General features: G+C 37.4%; 1 protein-coding gene across 2 annotated transcripts in view; it reads right to left on the bottom strand.

Annotated features, from left to right (window-relative positions):
- The window catches only part of pawr (PRKC, apoptosis, WT1, regulator), a 72,161-nt gene that overhangs the window by 25,463 nt on the left and 30,628 nt on the right, over nucleotides 1-16,070 (bottom strand). The window contains exon 2 of one of the 2 annotated variants that reach the window (XM_077234226.1): nucleotides 416-478. The exons of the other annotated variant lie outside the window; for it this stretch is intronic. Within the exon in view, the coding sequence (XP_077090341.1) occupies nucleotides 416-478 (63 nt within the window). The remainder of the gene's footprint in view (nucleotides 1-415; nucleotides 479-16,070) is intronic. 2 annotated transcript variants of the gene reach the window in all.

Here is a 16,070-nt window from a genome sequence, read left to right as displayed (position 1 = left end):
CTAATTGTGTTCAACACAAACACACACACACACACACACACACACACACACACACACACACACACAAACAGACACAGGAAGTTAGCCTTTGTGGTATGAGTCTAGGGGATTTTTGGAAAGTGGAATGTCCCATTGCACACTGAGAACAGAAAGTTTTGTATATCTCAAAACAGACAGACTTTAAAACATTTCAATTACTATATTTCAAATACTAACAATCTGAGCTATTTATGAATGATAACACCCACCGCCATATGTGACAAAGGTGACAGAGAGAGAAACCGGTTTTCTGGGTGCATGTAAAAACCAGTCTTTCCAGTTCACAAAGGAGGAGGAAGAGTGAAGGTGGAGCACAGCACAGGATTAAGAGGGTAAAAATAGCCTTACAAAACTAAACTGGAATGTAATAATTTACACAAGCTTTCCGGCCAGCCGGTTTTATCAACACTTCCTGGGGATGGGCCAAACTCTGAAACCTCTTATAGGCTTTAGCATACACATAGAATACACAAACTATGACTTAGACACACACACACACACACTTTCCCAGTCCCCAGGGATCAGTAAACACACTTCATCAGTCCCCGCTGCACCCTTAAAGAGGTCACTTCTGCACTCCGCTGCCCGTTAGCCAAAAACAGGCATTCCCCTGCCTAATGACAATCATTTATGTCAATTAAGACAGCTTACAAACTTGAGGGCAAATTAGTGTCACAACAGTAAAATGGCTATAAAAACATTTTCAAAGGAAGCCATTATTGTACAAATACTGTCTGTAACTATACAAACACTCACACTAAATTACTTTCTGAAAACAGTAAAAAAAAAAAAAAAAAAAATAGACCTATTAACACTAGAGATAATCTATTTAGGTTCATACTTTTTTGGGGGCAAATATCTGAATAGAAATAAAATATGAATAAAACTGTATATGAAATATAAAAACTATAAATTATTTAAAATTATATAAATATAAAAGTTTGTAATAATAATAATGAAGAACATTGCATAAGGTTGAACAGGGAAACTGAGGGTCTGTGGCTCCACAGAAGAGGGTCTGGAGATCAAGTGGAAAAACAGAAAACAAATGCTGCAAATTCCTTGCCCTTCCTGTTTATAAAGCAAATGAGAAACTCATTTCACTTGACATAAACGTACATGTATTTACTCGAGTAAACAGGTTAGATCATTAAACCTTTAACCTCTTTGTGTGTTTGCCGTGAGGGAGAAGGGCTTCATTTAAAACCCTCCATCTGTGCTCATCCTCTGCTTTATTAGGAATGCATGTGCGGATGGAAATTTTGTCTCTCGCCTGCTGAAAAAAAAAAAAAAGATCCACGATCTATCATGTTAATTCCCCTTTCCTGGCAGAGGGAATGCACAACATGTCTGCCTCAGAACTGCAGCCTATCCCACCGTCTTAACTTTCAGTCTACAATACTCCACTAGCACTTTCTTTTTTTGTGTGGATAGAAAAGAGAGGAGCCCTATAATTAATCAGACAGCCAAAGCTGATCTACATGAAACTTTATGTACAGTATATGGTATATTCCCTCCAATATATCATAGGATTTTTTACATTCCTAATGTCTCAACAATATGCACAATAACAAGATACTGTGCTTTACTTCTTTATAAAATGGTTACTACATAATGTAAAACAAATAATAATATAATAATTTTCAAGTTGAGATCAATCGTCTACATGCTAGTGAACTAAAAAAAATGAACTTAGAAAATATGCACATTTAAAATGTAAAATATTTTTGTTTTGGGAAAACAATCTAGAACCATAATTATATTATACTCTACTTTTCTGCATATTATTGCATCCACTTAAACCATTTTGTTTTTGGCATGATGATTACATTTTGGAACTCTCTCTCTAAAATATTTAACAAGAAAAGTGAGAAACCTTATAAAGCTCTGTGTGTGTGTTTTGACTGGTGTCGTATTCAGGCCAGTTATGCAGTAGATTAATGGAGAGTCGAGCTGAGGGGCTCAGGATGCTCTTCCCTCCTGATGTCCTCGGCAGACTGGATTTAATGACTGTGGATTAATCAAGTATTGCATGCCCTGGCTGCACAGGTTCATTAGGATGATGTATTACACCCATGGAAGGTGAAAAGTGTGTGTTTGAGTGTGTGCGCGACAAAGTCAACTGTCCTTTAATCATCACAAATCCACAGTCTCGTGGAGTGACTTAATGACTTAACCCAAAACCCCAAGATTATTCCGGGCACAGCTAAAAGCCATTTTATTTCATAAGCACACACATTAGGATCAAATTTGGAGGGCTGTGGAGACATATTTGGTCTAAGTGTCAAATACAGTTCTGATTATTAATATTTTCTTCCACATTAGTAAAACACAAACCGATATGTGAAGTGATATTGGTGATTCTTTGATAGCCACTCTGTTTCACCCTAAGGCACATCATAAGTACAATCATAAGATTTGGAATACTCTACAAAGTTTTTTTTTTTTTTTTTTTAAACAACAACAACGTATTGACTGCAAACCTTTGGACAAATATGGGTAGCATATATAGTACATAGCTTTCGCATCAGAAGCATGCTTACAATGCCAAATGCTGCCACCTGCAAATGTTCCGCAAGTATTTGAATGAGATTTGTGATGGCAACCTTGCCTATCTCTCTGCTGCACCGGACAAGAGATTAACCTCACCTGGTGAACGCATTTTAACGGCTTAGTAGAGTGCTCAAAATTGTGCAAGCACGCAAAACTGCCTGGGAGAATAGGAGGACACGTTCTCTGGTTATTAAATTTAATCATAAATCATTTTCTGCCGGCCCAGCGGCCATGGTCAGCACAGCTCACCATATTTTTAGATATTATATACACAAAAGCATGTAAGTTTCTCAATGAACTGAAGTGTCTTTGCAGGTTTGTCTGTTCCCCAAAGAAATAGTTATTTTCATTTCATTTTAACATAGAGATTGTAGGGAAAGAGGTGTGAAACATGTTGATTGTGGACTTTTGCTACACTTTGATTTGAAGGTACAAGGCGAAACTTTAACAGATATCAATTCAGGCGTCTTACGAAAGCTGAACAATTCTGCCTCTGCAGGGATCATATGGAGGTAGGAAGGCAATAATGCACGTCCAAATCCAATGATCGTGTTACATCCTGTCTACTGAGATACCTTCATCTGATCGTGTTTTGAAGGCAGCACAGATGTGTCCATTGCTGTCTATGATATTCCTCTGCTTACGTTTCAGTGACGGTTGAACTGAAGGACAAAAATGGCATCTAAAAGTTGTGTCTGGTAGGCAGTTTGTGAGTAAATGTAGGGTTTTTTTGCCCAATTTGTTCAACTTTTCCCTTAATTTCTAGCAAGAAATTAGTATGGTAATGTAATATTCACTTGGTTATCATCAAAGCTGTCTTTAATGTGTTGCAGTTATGCTGGAAGAGGAAGTGTGTCCGAAATTGGGAGGTACCTTAGAAAGCAAATGCTTCCAGATAAGTCAATGGCTAATAGGACAACAAGGCAGCTACCTAAGCTTTTGGACACAGCCTATGTGTTTAAGAGAAACATTTAAAATATATTTAAAGTAATAGCTCATCCGATAATTAAGAATCCTTCATCATATATTCTGATGTTGTCACACAAAACTATTCAGGGCTTTAGAGAACAACAAACCTCTCAAGCGATATGGAATTTTTATGTAATATTTAATATTTATTTATTGTCTTTCTGTCTGTCCTACTACTTTTATATTTATAAGGCATTTTTTAAACACAAGCAGAACAAATTATATGCAAACCCTTCATAAATATGTCTGCAATCAGTTCAATTGGACAATTAACGCATAAACTGAAATAGAAAAGAAATCTGTCTAGAATTGTATGAGTTCTGTTTTTGTTCTGTTCAGCCATTTCTGGCTGAACTATTCCATTAAGCTTCTATGAGTGAGTGAACATCTTCATTAGAGGTACTTAGTTTAGGATATTTTTAAAGCTGCTGAAGACCTCAGCCTCGATAAGTTTCTGCCTAGACATTTTGTTTTAACAAGTCACCACAAAGACAAATCTTCACCTCATAACTTGCGTGTGGCCAAACCGCACAGTGTGTTCTCAGACAGTAAGAGCTGTCCAACTAACTGTGATTCAAGCCTGTATAACCAAGACCCAAATTTGATAACACACACGGCAGGATTGACTCCATCAGTCAGACTTAAAAATAATCAAAACAATAGGAGGACGACACAGTCAGGACAACAGACTTAATCCACTGTTGGTCCATGCCATTCCTGAGAGAGCCGACAAGCTGTTTTTGAACATTCCAGGAGAGTTGCTTTTAGTGCAACCACAACAGTCCGCAGGGTGTATTATGAGGTTTTGAAGGAATGTTTGTGAGAGCTTAGAAAACATTCACAGATTTGCACCATCTCTCCTAAAATGGAAGCCTTTTTTTATGAAACAACATACTTCCAAGCAAAGCACTGAAGCCTTTCCTGGTTAGTCCATAAATCTTGTTTCTGAGAGAATTGTGAGCAGATTTGCAGTCTGTAAAGTTATTTCCGACTTAAGCTCAGTCCAGCCACCTCTATGTTTAGTGTGTCATTAAATCACACATTTATTTCACATACAGTCCCAGTACGTTAGGTCTGAAGACGTGAATTTAAAGGGATAGATCTCCAAAGCACAAAAAATATATATAATTTACTCACCCTCACGTAATTTCAAATGTGATTTTCTTTTTATGTGGAACAAGAAGTGATTTTTATGTTCGTACAGTGTAGGTCAGTGGGGTCCCCATGTTGTTTCAGACCCCATTAACTTCAAAACATAATGCAAAATATGTTTGCATTATGTTTTTAATGTTCATGTTCCAAAGAACAGAAAAAAAAGTCTTTGGATCAACATTAGGGTGAGTAAATGATGACAAATTTAATTTTGGCGTGAACTATTCCTAATGAAAGACTGTATTAATGGATGGGAGATTGGAGAATTAAAAAAAAAATGAGTATACAGATGGTTTTCTAAAATAATCTTTCAGGACTTAATCTAAATGAGGTTATCAATGCCACCAAAATATACAATTTGCAGTCTGTTCAATATGGAATCACATAAAAAACAAGGGTTCGCACTTTCAGGGAACTTGTAAATGGGGTTTTTATTGAGGTTATATTGGCTGCATAAAAACAATCATAAGCAATTTCAGAATTACAGTTCTCTCTGCTATCCGTTCAGTTATTCAAAGAGAGGACATTTTGTGGTTATTCAAAGAGTGGGCACAGCCCATCCACAGACTGATGCAATAATTTGAAAGCCTGAACTGAATTTCAAGACTCTAGCTTAGCTAAACTTTGCATGTACATGGTAGGCTAAATTCAACTAAAGTCACTCATAAGGAGACAATAAGTAATCTGATTTTATCACTGTGACTAAATTTTATGTAAAAAAAAATCATGACAAACTGTCATGAAATGTCCTATCATTTGTACAATCTGATCCAGATTGTGATGCGACTCACAAAAAAGGTTATTTTAAAACAATTTATTTTGTTTTATAACCTTTAAAAGTAGTAGTTCATCCAAAAATGATGATGCAAGGAACTCAAAAAGTGTTTAGCAGAATGTCCAATGTTCTTTTGCACACAATGAAAGCAAGTGGTGACCACAAATGTTCTCGGACCCAATCCACTTTCATTATATGGTATAGAGCAGCTTGGACAATATTCTAAATACCTCCTGTAATGTTCCTCAGAAGAAAGAATGTCATGCAGATATGGAACAACAAGAGGTTGAGTCAATGATTTAATTATGGTCTTTAAGGCTTTAACATCTTTTTTTTTTTTTACATCAGAAAAACGCTTTGCAGCAACCAGTAAAAATAGTGCAAAATATTATGAAAGCAGGAAATGCGCTGATCACAAGTTCCACTCTGTAATTTTCCAGTCATACTGAGAATTGGCTAATTGCATGCCTCCAATTCCTCATGCCTAATGGCTGCTTGATATTTTGCTATATTTGTCACATAGAAGATGCACATTATATGGATGATGAAACAACCAGGGCTCTGAAGTGAACTTGAGACTCATGCATGCAACACAATATTCACTGAACTACAAAGCCACGGAGGGCTCAGAATTGCTGTGACAAAGCGTTTAACTACATATCACATTTGATTACGATCAAGAATATACGACCGCTTGAACAAACACAGCCCAAATGCTCATTATTACAATGTAGGAGTCTCCATGACTGTTGGAAGCAGATATCATTGCAAATTCCTTACAGCACCCTTCCACGACTTAAAGCGCATAGTTATGGTCAACCAGAGTTCATTCTGAATTTCGCTGGTTTCTTGTTCCTCCTCTGGGACTAGAAGAGGGCATTTGGTGTTAAATAACCCTTGTAGGAACTACTGACCAATGAGGCTGGCTATCTTGCAAAATTTATCCAGACACAAGTTCTCCTGATGCAGGGGTAAACACAGCGAGACTTAATTTCCATTACCGACTACGCTGTTTATTCTCTCCCGTGTTTGACTAGGGAGGTGAGTGTTAAGTCACTACAAACAGAATAGAGGTCCAACAGTGTTCAGTCTCTGAAATATGTCTTAAAGCAGTATGAAAGACTGCTCAAAAGCAGGGATATTTTGTGTAGTTTATGGGCATCTAATTCAATGCTCTAGATTAGTGGTTCTCAACAGGGGCGTTTAGAGAACAATGGGGGGCGATGGAAGCAAGATTTTTGAAAGGGGGGCGTTCAGGTGTTCATGGGGGGCGTTCACGAGTTTACACCAAAGATCCAGGCAAGACAAGATTAAACATTTAATTACTTGCAAAGTAATTGCCTACAACATTCTAAAATCTGCCAATTTAATGTGACATGTAAGCTATGTATCGTTTCTTTTGCAACGACTATTATTTTTCCAGTCATAGACCAGCGCTCAAGCACTGACTAGAATCCGTTGCTGACAACAATCCGGTGGTGGCTAGAATCCAGCGCTGACTAGAATCATGCAGCGGAGGAATGGAAATTGACAAGACATAAAAAAATTATTGGCTTGAGAACCACTTATATATTTTCAATAAATCATGTTCCCAATTCACTCCGGCGACAAAGTTTAAAATTAATTAAACTAAATTCTATTTATAAAGGTAAAACTTTTACATTTTTAGGCAGTAACTAATGTCAATGTCTAATGCCAAAATGTTTTCTTGGTTCACCAAGTAATTTACTGGTCAGGCATTATTGTTAACTCGCAAGACTGTAAGGAGAAAATGACAATTTGATGGATAATTTAAATATATTCTGTAATCACATTTTGGTTATGTATTAATTCCGCCGCCACATCTGAGCGTGAAACGCTGCTTGGATAGTGTCAAGATAGTTAAAAATAATTAATAATACAATAATAATTGAATTGTTTATATGCATATATTCTTGTTAGAAGATTTTTTTTTTTTACTGATTATGAACACAAATTAATCTTGACAAACCTAATTAATTGACATTGTATTAATTATACCATTGATGAAAACAAGCTGATACCAAGGTATTTTAGGCCTACAATTCTAACAATTTTTCAAGAAAAATAATGATTGTATTTTTTTTTTAAATAAGGTTAATGTAAGCTGGCAGCTTCTTGCAATACTCTACTAAATGCGTAATAAAAACCGAAGTGCAAACATTACAACTTTAATAATACAGCCTATAACCTACGGTTGTTTTTACTGTCCAATGACAGCCGATCTTATATCTAGGGTATTTTGAGTGGCATGGGAGATAGTCAGAAGTTAATTTGTTGCCTCTACGAGTTTATAATAGCATATATTTTAACAAGATTTTCATGGATATTTTTCAAATTGAAAAAGAAAAAAAAACTGCCAAAATGTTTTTAAATGTTGGCTTTATTGAACTATGTTTTAAAAATGCGTAGGCTTAATATTTATTCATTTATTGTTCTATTTTATTTAACATTTTTACATTTAACATAAAGCAAGAATTGCACATCAATTTTAAATGTCTACTCAGAGTGCCGACTCGAACCAGTCAGGAGCCGTTCACATATCGCATTTTATGCGCGTGCAAATTCGTTATTTCGAAATCGTTAAATTATTTCAAAAGTAGGCACGCGGCAAGCACGTTCATAAAAGAAGCGACACGGTCGGTTGAAAACATCTGAACTTTTCAGAATGCAGCAAGCACACAGCAGGTCATGTGACAAAAACAACCGATCAGCTTCGGCCTTTCCGTAACAACATCGTAAAAACTGGCGTAAGGGACCTGGATAATGGAGAGGGGGCGCTGGCCCAAAAAAGGTTGAGAACCACTGCTCTAGATGATTAATATGCCAATGAATAGCTTTAAAGCAAAATAAGTTAAACATCTGCTTTTTCATACTGCTGCAAAAAAAAAAAAGCTCAATATCTTCAACCAGTGAACTGAAGCCAAGGTAGGATGGTGATAGTGGTTCAACAGATCACAAAACTCATGGTTCAGATTAGAGCCCGACCGATATATCGGCGGGCCGATATTATCGGCCGATTTTAGGCATTTTCCTAACTATCGGTATCGGCATTTATAATGGCCGATAAATGAATATTTTAAAAAATGCGGGTACGGTGATTCATGTAAGGGTGGCGCTGCCAATAAAGCACCTAAAAGCTGTCACAAGAACTGGCAAAAATAATGATTATGAATACAACAAATATAGCAAGGAGACATTTTAATTGTTTATTAATAAACAAGTGTTTTCAGTCAGTGTCAGCCAAAGATGAAGTTGACGATGCTGACTCGCGATCTTCAGTGAGCGCGCGCCAGAGAGAAATGCACATTTCATACGATTACATGAGTCTGTCTGTCTTTCGTTTTGAATTGTTCTGTTTAAAAGTAGACATTTCAATATAGATATATTTCAATTCTCAGGTCTATACGCTGAGTTTCGGTTCATGAGACGAGCTCCAGTTCACCCGCAGGCGCCTCCGTGTCGAGATTATCTATCGTCTGCTAAATTTACTTCTTATAAATTAAATCCAGGCAAATGGCTGATGAAACATTGATTAAAATTAAGATACAATTAATACAAAACGAAATTCACTTTGAAACGAAAGGTTTTGTGCTTTCTGTTTGATGTCTATGTGAAAGTTTCAAAGCATTAGTGCCGCTTTCAGAGCGCTCACGTCCGTAGTGCTAAACTGTCGCGTCTGTAACATTGTTTTTTCCTCATAAATGCAAACACGAAAAATAAAATAAAATAAAATAAAATGAATATTTTATGTAGCCTGTGGAGACTGAGAGCCAACCCTTCTTCATCCGGTGTGTAGTAGCCTACTTGTGATTTGCGCAGTGTAATTCACAGAATTGATTTCTCTGCTACAAGCCTCTGTCACGTATTGTGTGAGCTTGTGACTATTGCAAGCGCGCAGCTGAGAAGTCCTGATTATATTGTCTGCTATATTTAGGCCTCCTTATTTATTAAGGCAATTGGTTGATGAAACATTGATTAAAATGCGTGGCGCGAGCGATCTCCGACAGTAAACTGATTCTGCTTTGTCTAGGGTAAACAGCTGTTGCGACGCGAGCAGTAACGGCTGCGTCCGGTGTAGACACAGTGTTAAAGCTCATTCTGCCTGATAACGCTACGTTACAACATCAAGCAATATTCCAAAAATGTATATAATTGTAACACTTTATATAGGGCCATTTTGCATTAAGAGTAGCCTAGTTTCACGTTTAGTACATTTTGCTTACTAATTATTTAAAATAGTATAAAAGTACTGTACATATGTAATTAAAAACGTTTTCATTATGATATTATTCAGTTTACTTTAGTAAAAAGATCTGAGTTCTTCCTCCACTGGTAGAGATTAGAGGAATTAAGAGTAAAAATAGAAGATAATAAGGTTTTGTCAGTGACACTTTTTATATATTTATTGATACAAGTTATGACTAAATTAAAAGACAAAGTCGTCGTTAGTGAAGATTATGCAACAGTATTTAGAATATAATATAATATAATATAACATGCAATGCAAACTAGTTTGGTTACAGCTCAGCTGTATAATTCTCATTCTATCATTCCCCCTGCCTCCATTACATATCTGTGTCACACAAGTGTTTGATTACCACATTTGAGTGATCATTGCAAAACGTGTTTATAAAATATATTTATTCTGTTTATAGCTACTGTGTAAAGTACCCATCAAAAGTTTGTACACACCAATAGGAAAGTGTCCAAACTTTTGACTGGTATACTGTACTATAATACACATAAATAATATTGCTACTGTTTTATAATATACACATAAATAATATCGGCCGATATATCGGTATCGGGCTTTTTTTACTCCCTAATATCGGTATTGGCATCGGCCCCCAAAAATCCATATCGGTCGGGCTCTAGTTCAGATCATATCACGGGTTGAGTCATGGTGAGAACTCATGAGAGAAGTATTATTTTACGAGTTGGCCATTTTGAATTAATTTGTATGATTTGATTCGTACAAAAATGTATGATTTTTAGAAAAAACAAACAAGGCGGCCCACCCCTGGGCAAGCTGTGCCGGGTTTATGCTAGCAACAGGAAGGAGAACTGCTGTTTAGTCGATCGCCATGACCTCTTATCTTTGTTTAACCCTTTAGATGACAAATACTCTTTTGCCACTGTGTTATGGTTTCAGGATTTTAATTTTCAGTTCTTGAGTTCTAAACAGGCCTGCTCTTCTGGTTTCAGTAGCTACCAGAAGTTCTGCTTCACACTGAGCACAGCAGCATGTTCTTCCTCCATAAGCACACACTTCAGCCACGCTCAAGAGACCAGACCTCGCTGCAGTGAGAGGGCAGAGTACATGCTAGCAGTGAGTCATCTAGCCCCCTCTTGTCCTCCACATTCTTTCAATTACTTTCCCTCCCCTCCCTTTTTTGGACATTTTTCCTGTTCCTTCACTTGGGCTATTCTCTTTTTGAGCCTAATGAGCCTGACACTCAGGTTTAGAGAACTGCTGACTCATGGTCCAACGGCGACCTGATAAGTGGGAGTGATGTGACGGGTGAATGTGCAATCCTATGATTTAATGGGCTATTGAAAGCCCAGAGAGAGTTAACCACTTTTTGTATTCATACTGGTTTCATATGATTTAAAAAAAATTTTTTTACCATTTTCAATAAAAGTTCAAGAGAAAACTTTAAAAACATAATGGAGTGTAACCACCAAACACATTTTCAATGCATCCTGAATACATGCGAGTATTCAATCATCCTAAGTCACTTAAAAAAATAAAAGTTTACCGCACTGACCTTGATGCACAGTAATGAGTGTCTGTAGAGATTCAAAAATACAGCAAAGACATTAATATTGAAAAAATAATTTCTATTTTAATATTTTTTTAATTTTTATTTATTGTTGTGATGGCAAAGCTGAATTTTTTGCAGGTATTCTTCAGTCTTCTGTCACATTATCCTTCAGAAATCATTCTAATATGCTGATTTGGTGCTTAAGAAACATTTAATTTCTTTAAGAAAAAAAACCCCACAACTTTGAACCATAACTTTTCAAGCTGTCTTTAACTTTGTTTTAGATCATAGTCTCTTAGAAGCCCGTCTAAAACTTTCTTTGCAATTACCTTTATTTCACAAAAAAATGCCAATTTACTCACTGACTGACTGGGAAGCAAGGTAGCAAGTTTTCAGACACTTCCTAAATGGGATCTAATGTCAATCTGACCTACCCTGTTAAATGCACATCAAGCTACACAATAACACTGATGGCAAACACAAGTGTGTCTCATTCAGCCTGCCGAGTTGCTTGTAGTCTTCTTGGTCTTGGCTTTACTGCTTTCCCAGAAATCCAGAGAAAATCCCAACCCATCAGGCTGAACAGTAGGTCATTGTGTCAGTAGTGGCTCGCGATGACAAAGGCCCAACAATGAGGTAGAGATGTCTTGGCAGGGACACCAAAGCCAGTAAGACCTTAGGATGCTTAAGGAAGAGAAAACCATCTGTTCACGCTTTCATTGATTGAGTTTATCTCACCGAAAGAGACATCCATTCCCGGAGCCAATTGCATTCAGGCTCGTCTCCTTTGTGAAGCGCTCACAGGTTTCTTGGCTGCTGGTGCTGGGTTTCTTGGCTTTGGAACGTGTGTGTATTCAGAGAAGCTCAGCGCTGGGACTGTTTGGGTTTCATAGAGCTATCAAAAGAGTCACAGAAACCCTGCGATGCTGCAGCCGGTTACTGTGGGTGAATGAGCGGTTAACTTGCACTGCAAGCAGCCGTGATTTTGAGTTAAAGTGTTCGGCTTTCAACCTTACAATGCCCATTTTTGCCAACTACATAACTCACATCTGACACCAAAAAAATGCTGTATGTATACAACACTTTTTTATGCTTACAAAGGATTAATGGGATATTTTACAAAGATGATGGCAAAAATGTTTTAACAGGTGTGGATGGCAAACTTGAGGGTTTGTCCTTTTGGGTCACACAGTGTCAGGGCAATCACCCTTCTTTCTACCCTCTATTGAGGAATGTACAATTCAGACATGTTTATTTCAGAGCATGAACCACTTTCTAACTGGGCAGATAAGGTGTTAAAGCAGCCACATTCCTCTGGCAACAAACTGAGACATCCTGCTCTGAAGTATGACGTTAATCTATTCCAGTACAGAGCATTTCATTACCCCTGAACAACAGAAGGCTGCAATCAAATTTTGTTATGTAACTTCAAAGCCCGGGATAAATGATGTCCAATGTTTTTGATTTTACAAAGTTTAAACATTAAACTAAACTATTTTTTTTCATATGCAGGCCACCCTCGAGCTTGCAAATGGATCTGACTGGCACAAATTCCATGTGCCTTTAGTTTGTTTGAATTAGTATCACTATACTACGCAAGCTGATAAACAAGGTTGGAATTTTGATACCATGAATAACATTTCAGTAGCTTTTCAACTTTTTTAATTAGAGAAAATGTATTGAGTGCACCTTCTATTGAGGTGCTTTCACTCATATATTTTGGACATATCCAAAAGCCTGTGTGTGCATAGTAACTTGTCTTGAGACCATAGCCATTGTCTTGAGACCCATGTCACTGTGATTGACAGTCCATACAACAACAAGCTCTGATGCACATCCAGCTCACCATTTCTCTTTTCATTTCCTCTGTACTTCTGGAATCTGAAGAATAACAGAAGCTGAGAATCCAAAGAGCTTCCAAATCAAAAGGCCAGATTAGCTTTGATGCTTATTTATTTAAGAAGCAACCCAAAGCCTCAAATTCCTTCAAGCTAGCTAATGAAAGGAGAACAGAGCAGAACTCAATCCCACTTTGGGATTTGATGGATTACAGGCCCAAGAGCAGCATGGTGACCTAAAGCTCCTTCAGGAACCAAGGGGTGCATGTAACATCACCAACACTGAGTTTGCTTTGGCTCTTCATGTGCTTGTCGTGGACTGGTTGGGAAAGAGGAGCAGTAGACGCTACAAAAATATTTTATGTTTCCTCCCCCAGCCACCAGAAATTATAGTTTGCTGCAGAGTTTACATCTGTGTGGTGAGGAGTCAACCACTTGCAGGGACGACAGTGGACTGAGGAGAGCAGCCAAACCGTGTAGTCTACGAAACCTCTGCCGATGAGAGTACACAGTAGCGTTGCAGACATCAGACTGTGGTGGTGGGGCTGGGGGAACGCCAATATGAGCGTTTGGATTTTGGGTTTGTGAGGCCTGTTATTGCAGAACCGCTGGCAAGTATCTCTGAAACAGATTGTACAGCAATGAAACGCCATTGACCTCTCGCGGAGCTTAAACCTGAAATGCAGAAATGATAAAACCAGCAAAAACCACCCTCGGACCTCACAGGAACATTATATCCAGACAAGTTATCTCTGGGAAACAAATTAGCTTACCTGATTCCTAAAAGAAATGTGTGTAATGTGACTAAGAGATGATAATCAGAGGGTTTGGATTTCCAGACTGAGCCACTAAGCAAAAAGCATTCTGCAATATTACTCAAATGCATCCTGACCAAAAAAAAAAAAAAAGCAAAAAGGATATTTCAGTTGTACTCAACATTGTGGATGTGTCCTACTTTCTCAGGGCAATGAAACATTTATGAAGCTAGCTTTAAGTAAGGTGGCAACTAAAGTAACAATTTAGAAGATTTTCAAGAATTTAAAGTCGTCAAATTTCCAAATTTCCCAATGTGTTCAGTTTACGTAATAAATCATAATTTTAAAGCCACATGAAATTACACACTGAGGTTTGGATATGGATATGGCTTTGGATATCTTGAGACATACACTCATTCCGTCATTTTTCAAATCGCTTTCTCTGTAAAATAACATCACTAATTATGAGATTAGATTATGTGAACCACAGCACAAATCCACCAATTTTAAATTGTTTTTATTGCACCGGTATGTAGATTTAACTCACAAAATTACATTACTCATGATTAGGTTATATATATATATATATATAAATAGTTTAACATGACCTTTTATTTTTATTTATCACTCATAAATCAGTTTGGTAAGATTGTGTTCGTCTTTTCTTTTTTTTCTTGAACCAAGCTTAATTGTTAAAGTAAAACAAACACAAAAGAGCGACTCAGAAGGCTGTTCCAAGGCAGCTGGGTCCTCTGTGGACCCTATACGGTGGCCCCACCGTGATGTAATGAAGATGAATGAAAGTGTTCCTTCAATCCACAGGAGCACGATATAAGAACCTCAAAGAGATGAAATGCTAAGTGGCAAATCAAGAGATAGGAGATAGAGAGTACTTTGATTTATGCCATGCAGACTCTCTTCATTACCTAAATAAATGTGTAAGACAGGATTCGATACTGGAGGCAGAAGAGCATGCAGCTAAGAAACCGATTAGTGTTTAAAAGAGAAACCGGTTTAAAAGTCTGTTCAAAACAGAAGTTAATCGCTTCAGCTTGTTAGAGAATAATAGTGCCTAATTAAATTCATATTACTCTGCAGATATTAAAAGCTATTTGATGGCTTTAAACCTATTTGCTTACAGCGAGAGGAACGGTAGAATCCCCTTGCAGTGATGCTTTAAAGCGTATGAAATGCATTGCTCCGAGATCAAAGCTTTAAACGGTCCCTTCTTTCAACATGTGAGGCTCGCAAATACATTTTCAGAACGTGGCACATAAATATGTATAATTAATAATAGAATCCCAAATCATTTCAGCGGCAAAGTAAATTGGATTCTCATCGTCATTTATTAGAAAAAGACAGAAAGGCCTATAACTCTATGGTTAAGAGATGCTTTGCAATGGAAAAGATAACCTATATTCTAGGGTGAAGAAGACAAATTTAAGAGGGTCTGGAGTCTCTTTTTATTATTTATTGAACATGGGGATATTAACAATATAATAGAGGAGAAACAAAATGCTTAATTAGGTACTATATTCATATGAAAATATCGAAATGTGCACTATAGTAACCCTACTTTATTGCTTCTATTTGTGGTTATTATTGACTCCAATGTATTGTTAACTCTTACTCCCAAAGAACATACCGGTACTGTATTACTACCCAATGTTGGTTTGTGCTTTTGCACTTTTCATGTAATATGAGCCCCGGTGTTTGTTTGCTTTGTTTTTGTACATTATAGGCTATGTGTTGTTACTGCACAGTTACTGCAGTAACTACTGGGCTGATTGTACGGTAACTTGTACGGTCTCTTCAAAGTTCTACATTAGACACTGCAAATCCGGAGTAGCTATCCAATAGATTTCATATCTGGTTATGGGAAAATAAGAATTAAACCGTTATAAGCATGCTGTCAGCCGTGATACAGCTCTGAAAAAACACAGTCTGTGAGTCACCACCCATCGAGTGGGGCGGCAGCAGAAGTGGAGGATGATGGGTAAACAGAGTGCGGGGTGAAGTGAGGAGACCGTGACCTCGCAGCGAGGCTGTCGCCGCCACAAACGTTTATGAATATTGCATAACTTTCTTTCACTGGTTTGGCAGATCGACTTCTGCTGGGAGAGCGGTGTGACTCTCTGAACATATGTTTGGACGCGAATCAAAGACACAATATTCCGACATGAGGTGCACCAGTGAGGCATGA

The sequence above is a fragment of the Siphateles boraxobius genome, unplaced genomic scaffold (assembly GCF_051911475.1).
Source record: "Siphateles boraxobius isolate OS27281-9 unplaced genomic scaffold, OSU_SipBor_1 19, whole genome shotgun sequence".
Lineage (NCBI taxonomy): Eukaryota > Metazoa > Chordata > Actinopteri > Cypriniformes > Leuciscidae > Siphateles > Siphateles boraxobius.
This window is presented reverse-complemented; position numbering and strand designations above follow the sequence as displayed.